The sequence below is a fragment of the Pempheris klunzingeri genome, chromosome 14 (assembly GCF_042242105.1).
Source record: "Pempheris klunzingeri isolate RE-2024b chromosome 14, fPemKlu1.hap1, whole genome shotgun sequence".
NCBI classification, from domain to species: Eukaryota; Metazoa; Chordata; class Actinopteri; order Acropomatiformes; family Pempheridae; genus Pempheris; species Pempheris klunzingeri.
The window spans coordinates 15992130-16000582 of record NC_092025.1 but is presented as its reverse complement, the minus strand read 5'-3'; the positions used below and the strand labels follow the sequence as shown (position 1 = coordinate 16000582).

Sequence of the window (8453 nt, the reverse complement as noted above, 5' to 3'; positions counted from 1 at the left end):
GTAGTAGTAGAGCACACTGCAGAGACTATCTTCATTTATGCTTCAAAAACACTGGATGCTGAGTTGGATTAGCTTGGCAGGAGAAAGGATAGAGGGTTCACCGAAGGGGCAGAGCCCTCCATGACTCAAATGTGTGCTGACGATTCGGAAATCAGATAAACTTTAATTGTTTCTTTCGTTAAATGTGGCTGACTCTCGGATGCAAAGTAGAAACTTTCTCATTAAAGACTTGGGAGAATTGCACAAATGCATTTAGAAAAAGAAAAAAAAAAAAAAAACCCTAACAAAGACAGGCATTTCCCGTTTGGTGGTAGCCCCCTTAAAAACTGCAATAAAAAGGCGGTCACTTGACCAGCCTTCTTCTCTCGAGGAGTTACCTTAACCTCAGTCCTGAAAGATCTGGATCCAAGCCCGCCCCCCCCCCCACTGTGTACCGACACAGAAAGCAGGTTTTGATCCGCGAACGAGCCCCTACACCACTCTAATGACTGCTAGCTTAGCAGCAGAGGCCGCAGGCAGACATGAGGAGGGGGAGTGGGCCGGGACTTATCTCCTCACCAGTGAGCCTGTCTGTCTCTCCTGTAGCCTCCCTACGCCATACATTCCCCTAATACGCTGTATACTGTACGATGCTCCGCTCGGTCCCTGGCACAACCCTGGGTTTGATTACAAAAATAAGGAGGTGATGAAGCAAGTGAGTACAAAACTGTGCCAGTCACACCACACTCTGCCTGTTGCATCACTTCCCTTTGATTATAGTTCTAAGGAAAGGAGAACACCAGCGGGTGAGAATGTTTTCTTTCTTGCTTTCTTTCTGTCTTTTTTTTTTTTCTTTTTAACTGTATTCGGCACATTAGCAGCTGAGTTTGAGGTATTAGTTTTTGCATGTCAAAATGGAGATCAAAACCCAAATATGTGTTGCTAAATTTTTGTGGTGATTTTCAAGTAACATCAAAATATTTGTATGATCTTGGAAATCATTGGAAGAAAAAACAAAAAAGGTTCAAACATTTTGATCTGGGAGGGAAAATAATCCATTTCATTCTGCGGTGGGCCCTTCTCTGTTCTTCAAAGTTAATTAAGATTCAGCTTTGGTTAACTACTAAGGGGCTCATATACTGGATCTGCACTATTTTAATTGGAAATAAGTGCACTCTTCTTTAGCAACACCTTTTTCAATTCACATTTGCTCTGGAGCCTCTTGTATCAATAGAGAACTTAATCACACCTCTCAGAAATAAATAGCCAATGATATACTGTTTCAACAGCATTTGCTCTGGAGACTTAAAAGAAAAAAAGCAACAGCTCTGCTACAAAAGAAGCCAATCAAATGTCAAATGAAGTGTGTTTGTTTTGGGGCCTCTTATCAAAATCAAATTGTTTAGAAAAAATATGCCAATTGAATAGCAGAGTACCATATCACACCTCAAACTTTCCTATATATGTATTTTTAAGAACTCATAAAAATATTTCAAGAAATCAAACTCATAAATAAAATTATATTACATGTCTTTTTTTCCTTGCTGGACATATTTGGATATAATTCCAGTTTTTCTTTTCTATCTTCAAAATATAGATATATATTAACTTAAAAAAAATGAGAAAAAGGTTCAGTGAAATTAGAGCAAAAAGGAACCAGCAACAGAAAAGTGCATTTATTTGTACAATGATTTGCGACTCCTGCACTACCTGCCCTCCTGCTCGCCTGTTGCCTCTCCCTCTCAGTCGTCCGCTCAGTTCCAGCGGAAGGAGATGTGACGGGGCCGGTCGCCTCCCTCCTTCACCAGGGGTTTGTGAAACTCTCGTCCGGCGCGTGAGTGGATGGCCGCCCAGCAGTACTCGCAGTAGTACTGCAGACAGGTGACGTTGGCGCAGAAGAACGGTGCAAACTTCCCGCCGCAGCGAGTTCCCTGGCACTCGTCGCACAGCTGGTCATCCAGCACGTATGGCTTCACTTCCACCTGCAATCACAGGTGGGAATCATTTGAATTCACCTTACAATTTCTGTTTCTGTAAACTGCTGTTCCCTTATAGATCCAAGTACTGGCAGATGTTTTTCAGCAAAGTTGTAGGAAGGGAAACAGATGGGTTACCTGGGGGGTAGAAAATCTCGCAACATATGGTTGGTTTGGTAAATGCAACAAGGATACTAAGAGTATTGTTATTCAAATTTAGGATCCTTTAGATTTTCAGTTGAACTGTTTTTGATGTCATTTATGGTCAGTGCCTCTTCAAATAGTAGTGCTCATTGTTAGTGGCGGAGTCCGCCATCACCACAGATTGCATACCTATGCACAGTTGATGCAATTTGATTTACTGTTACTGTTCATGATTTTATCTGTGATAACTGTTTTCTGTTCACTCTCCTAACGCTGTATCACAGCTGTCTTAATGTGAACTATCTAACTAAAAAATTGTGACTAGCAATACATGGAGTGGCTTTTATTGTGAAGCAGACACAGGAAACGTGTTTGAGGTTAGCGCTGACTGTGACCATTCATTAAAAAAAAACTGCACATAACAAGCAGATTTTTTAGTTTAGTTCTTAATAATGCAGGGAGAGATGGAACCAGACGGACCAGCCACAGTGAGCTGTTAGATGAAGAAATGTATGCAACATCCTCCAAATGTAGAAATTTGTGGATTTCACCCTCCTATTCCAGACCACACTGTACACCGCTCACTTGCCTTTCCAACTGCTCGGTGATGAGGGAGTGCGCTATTAGCGAGCAATGTCACTAAAGCACCCCGTCTACAAAAATTGCACACCAATTATGCAAATGAGAAAGCATCGTACTATTATTCCTGCATTTTATATTATGATGTTCCCTCTTCAGTTGGATTCTGTCTCTCGTTATCTGATTCACTCACCTCTATTGTGCAAATGTGAATAATATTTGAGTCACTTAAAAGCCACAATAAAGCTGTGGAACTGTAATTCCTTGGCTGCTGATAACGGTGGGTAAGTCATTGATAGCCTTAGCTCTAAAGTGCAGTATTGGCTGTGGTTGACTTGAACAAAGCAGGCAGTGAAATGCTTGTAATGTTACTGCAGACGTCTCATGGAACAATCAGCTATGACAACTAAATCAAAACACTTGAACCTTTCTGTAACTTCAACGCTGTGCTCAATAACCGCCCACCTAACCTGCCTGCAACTGCTTTCATTGAATCTGCGCTTTATTATCCGTTCTAAAAACGTTTTACTTCTCACTGCATGTGTTAACAGGGTACTGCTATATACATGAGCATGTATGCTGTGGCAGCGTCGGGATTGGCCCCGTCTTGTTCTTCCATGTTTTTTTTCCCCTTTGTTCCAGGAAGTTGACGGGTGGAGCTGTGACCTTGTCAGAGACGCAACACACCTGAGCAGGCTCGGCTCAGGAGGCTACAAATCAGACATGCAAGATCCTCTCTCCCACATCCCCTGGCCAATACTGTCATTTGTGTGTACACACACATTCCTCACCATTGCATACATACTGACCTGCAAACAGACGCATCCTATTGTATTGCTTGTTTTATTTGCTTCATTAAAACATCTAGCATTATTTTAAGACTCACACAAAGTAAAGTTGAGCCAGGTTGTTACAGTGCTCACCCAACCTATCCTATATTGTGGAAATAAATAAAGTTTAAATAAAAAAAGAAGGAAGAGACATTAAATTCTGTAAGTCTAAGAGTCAGGACAAGGATTGTACTGACTTTCGCTGATCTTTTTAAACGAATAATTATCTAATGTGCTTCACTACCACAGATTCTGTACTAATAATCAAACAAATTCTACATAGTGCTGCATTTTTCACTCCTAAACAAAACCTAGTAAGACGTTCTCAAAGACTCTTTAAGCTATAACTAAGAAATGGGGCAAAGGTGAGGAGGGTTTGAGAGAAACAGAACAGGAAGTGAGGTGTGGGGAGACAAATGAAGAAAGACGGGGGCTGAGAGGGGAGACCAAAAAACACTGAGCTCCCTTTTCTTTCCACTCACCCGTTTATCGATTTCTCCATGCTGCAGCTGTACAAAGCGAGCACTGATAGCAGCAATGTAACTCTGCTGATTAGAGAAGGCGACCCGCCCCGCTCCCTTGGGGTACTTCAGCTCGGGGTCTGTGTCGATGCCAGCGTAGCAAACCCCGCCATAAAGGCGGTCCATGATCATGGCCAGCTCCACTGCAAAGGGGGAAAATAGACCTAGCTGAACAAAGTATTCATAAAAGCATGTTTGACACACAACAACAAACATCCTGGTAAAATCCAGCGATTACGTGCACACACACACACACACACACACACACAGGCTTAATACATGAACTCATGTCCATGCAGCACAAACACACCACACACCAAGTTGATGAGGGCTGTTGATCTGAGAGCTTAAAGCCGTCAACACAGATGGATTAAAGTTCAGCACAGTTTGATGGGGCAAATATGAGAGTAGTGTCAGCGGCTAAAATGGCTGCAATAAATCCCAACATGTTTATTTACAGTCCTGATTGTATTTTTGTGAACAGCAGTTCACAAATATGTAAATTTAAAATGCAGCTTTACTTAAAACATAAAAAAAAAAGAAAAAGGTCAAATGACAGTTTTTTAATATGCAGATTTTATACATGTAAATGTATTACACCGCAGGGTGTTACAACCTTGGTCATTACCACATCGACAGCGCATGAGTCCAAACACAGCTACCAGCAGTGTGGAAAATGTGAAGCACGCACACAGCACACATAACATTGCTATCAGGATAAAAAGGAATTTAATATTCTACACAGCACAGGACGCCACAGAGAGTACTTCCTGACCGGACTAGTGTAGGTCAAAGCCGATTTCACCGGCACAGTGCCACTTTTAGCTCTGCCCTCTAGCAAGTCTAATGTTTGTTATGAACACAAGTTGATCACATTGCAGCCTCTTACAGAAAGGAGGATTTTGTTACAGCTGGCATTTCAAAGATTGGGATGAAATTAGGCATGAGAAGTGAAGGACGGCTACTTAGTGTTGCTTCTCTGTGACTTACAGTGTAAATATATGCAAAAGTATAAAATGCAGATATGTATTGAAAAGAAGGGAACATGAAAACATCTATCATGAAAAAGACAACACACAGAATTCACTTAAAATGTGAGTGTTGTCATTGTAAAATGTAATTTTTTTTTTGTCCTGTGAAAAAGAGAGTCATAAGTAAAAATGAAGGATACCTGCACGGAGCGGACGAGGGACACCTCCCACAAAGATGGTTTTCCTTGGGTCCAGAGGCTGAGAGCCATCCATCACAAAGTCGCTGTCGTTCAGGTTCCACGGGCGGATCTGGACCTGTCATACACAAAACCAACAAGTTGCATCTAAAATAAATTGCGCTGAGCACAGTGTAACACAAGCTCCTCGTAAAGCCAAGAGACAGCAGGAGATACGAGCAGATGAGTTTGCGTGTGTTCCCACTGACCGGCTTGTCTTTGATGGTAGGGCTGGACACACAGAGGTACAGCTTGCCGTCCTCCTCAATGCACGCATCAATCAAAGCCTGCACCGAGCTCTCATCTTGGAACAGCAGGAAGGCGTAGCCTACACAAAATACAGCAATTATTCATGCTGCTGGGGACACACAGTATTGACAAACAGTCATGTTGGAATTTAGTGCAATGATTGCTGTGACTGTATATTTGATCCCTGCATTGTGCATCCACAGCAGGAGGGCATAAGCTTTTACAAACAGACAGAGAAACAGACAAAGAGTCCAGACACGCTCACAAAATGCTTCACAGCCAACAGATAAAATAGAGACTGCACAGATGCACAAATATTAATAGTATGCCAATAAAGGATGGAAACAGATGATCTGCTGTGGCGACCCCTAATGGGAGCAGCCAGAAGAAGAATGAAGAGGAGAAGAAGTAGTCGTAGTAAGTATTAGTAGTAGAAAACCAAGACAAGGAAGAAGTAGTAGTATGTAGTAGTAGTGGTAGTAATAGTAGTATGTAGTAGTAGTAGTTGTAATAAGTAGTAAACAAAGAAAAAAGGTAGAAGCAATAGCAGCAGTAGTAGTAATAGCAGTAGTACGTATTAGTGGTAGAAGTAGTAGGATTAATAACAGTAGTAGTAGTAAACCAAGACAAAGCTAACACACAATGCTGTGCCAAAGAAAACTAAAATCAGTTACCAAAAACATATCTGTCTTATTTTCACACACAAAGATGCCAAAGTAATGGCTCAAATCTGTAGTACTAATAAACTGGATCGAGCTCTGGTAATACAGTGACAAACACAGCACAGACTGAGGAAGCTGTGACGATGAGTTGACATACCTTTGGGAGGAAAATAGGATTTGCTCTCTGCTTTGTGAGGCCAGTCCACAAACAGGTGTCCAAAACGCCGGAAACTGGCTGTTATCTCATCTGAAATTAAGCAGACAGGTTTTTTAAAAAGAAAGTACTGAAGGAGATGTAGAGTGCAGGGAAAGTCCTGGCCTTCACTGTAAAGCATCCTCAATGTACGTTGAAATGCTTGTTTTGCTGGTGTCATTTTCTGATCTTTCCCGTAAGGTTACCAAGGTAACCCAAGGTTTCAATCGTAACCAAAAATGACCCAGTAATGAAATCCTTTTGATCTAACGTAGCCTCTTCACCTTCATCTATGTCTGGAGGCAGTCCTCCCACAAAGACCTTGCGTGAGTAGCGTTCGACACGCTCTCCATTCTGGTGTGGGAAGCAGTGTGGAGACCCCAGGCCTGCGAGACCCTGATCGCTACGCTCATCGTCAGGGAAACCATCCTCCATGGGGAAGAGAGAGGAGTGGCCTGAGAGAGTGAAGGAGGAGAGGAGAGCAGGAGAGATTTACTTCCTGAGGAGAGGTCACAGTTGTCGTGGTTACAGCACTAGGGCAGTAACTATACATTGGCGCTTTCATTTTTAATTTTTCATTCACTTTTCACTGCATTGAGTCATTGAGTAATCCATCTGGTGCTGGGAAGGATTAATATTACGGCATGCTAGCAGCATGTAATGCACATTACTAGGGACGCATTAAAACACATTGTGGTTTCCGTGGGCACCGTTCTGCAAATATGTTCAAAACCTCAGACTACTATTATGCGTTAGGAGTGATGGGTAACATAGAGCATGAGTAACATACAGCACACAGCGGTTAGTGTGGGATCATGTTAAGCTAAAAAATCATCTTATAACTATTTAAATGAAATGAGAAGCAACTACAGTCATTATCAAAAGTGGTTATGAGTTCATTTCAGCCATGTAGCATGGAGATATTGCCAAAGGTTTGGTCTGAACGCAAAACAAAAAGTAAAAATTAACAGAATGTTAAAAAGTCATGTTTTGTGTGTTTCTGACTACGTTTCATCATTCCTAATAAGTAGCGGCTGTATTGTCTATGGAGGCCTCTCACTGAGTCTGAATAGTTTGCGTGTGTGTGTTGTAGAGGTTAAGCCCTCACTATCCTATTCCTGCTCCTATACAACCTGCCCTGAGCTGCTTTATAAAGATTTATGCAAGGGAGTTAGCCTGGGCTTACAGTATGTCAGCTGTGTGTGTGTGTGTGTGCGTGTGTGTGTGTCCGGCCATGTGCCTGCCATGTCTGTGCTTCTGTTTTAAATCACACACTAGACTTTTTGTGTTTCATTAAATTCAAGCTGAATGTGACACTAACAACTATTGTCTGACTCAACAATCTTGCAAAATGTGTGTGAAAATGAGAAAAAGCAAGCAGAGTGAAGTACAAGAGAAACACACGTTCAAAGGATGCATACGATCACTTCACAAGCTTATAGCAAGGCTCGACACTTAGACAATCATGCAGGCAAACATGTCACTTCACTGTACGGATACGAAGCGCAGAGTCATTCAAAACTCTAAAGACTTTTAATTTACCGACAAAAGCCCGTAGTCAATGAAATTATAACAGCGCAGATTAACATCGAAAAATCTAACCTAGACAGTTGAACTGATGCTGGAAAAGTGACACAATATTATCCGTGATTATATTTTACCTCGTCTCCTGCTATAATTCCTGGCTGCATGTGGAATAAGGACAAATCAAAGAAGAGGGTGATTATAAAAGATGCATAATACACTGTACCTATAAAAGTGCCAGGTGGTCCATGACAATAGAGGGACGTTCCATTGTCTGCCTGCCCGCCCTCTATTTCATTAATCAGCTGCCTCCTAATTATGACTCATAATCATATAAAAAGGAAAGAAGTACTTGTCCTAGGACTGAACCTAGAGGCACACCACAGGTAATCAGGAACATAAGAGTGTAAGATAGTGGTAATGGACCCCGATACAAGTCGAGCAGCACTAACATCTGCATTACAGTCGAAGAAGATCATGTAAAACGCTGATCACAACAACAAACACATCAGTGCAGTCTGACAGAAACAAGACTGACATTCATCAAGTCCATTACTATAATCCAAGCTTTCCCAGTGGCAGTAGTTTT

At 41.8% G+C, this 8453-nt stretch overlaps 1 protein-coding gene across 1 annotated transcript in view; it reads right to left on the bottom strand.

Moving 5' to 3' along the window:
* Window positions 1-420: 420 nt before the first annotated feature.
* cpeb4b (cytoplasmic polyadenylation element binding protein 4b) overlaps window positions 421-8453 on the bottom strand; it is a 29076-nt gene continuing 21043 nt past the window's right edge. Inside the window, exons 5-10 of the mRNA XM_070843107.1 lie at window positions 6625-6795; window positions 6305-6394; window positions 5446-5564; window positions 5201-5315; window positions 3991-4172; window positions 421-1961 (exon numbers count right to left, since the gene is read on the bottom strand). Of these exons, the coding sequence (XP_070699208.1) occupies window positions 1734-1961; window positions 3991-4172; window positions 5201-5315; window positions 5446-5564; window positions 6305-6394; window positions 6625-6795 (905 nt within the window). The 3' untranslated portion in view covers window positions 421-1733. The remainder of the gene's footprint in view (window positions 1962-3990; window positions 4173-5200; window positions 5316-5445; window positions 5565-6304; window positions 6395-6624; window positions 6796-8453) is intronic.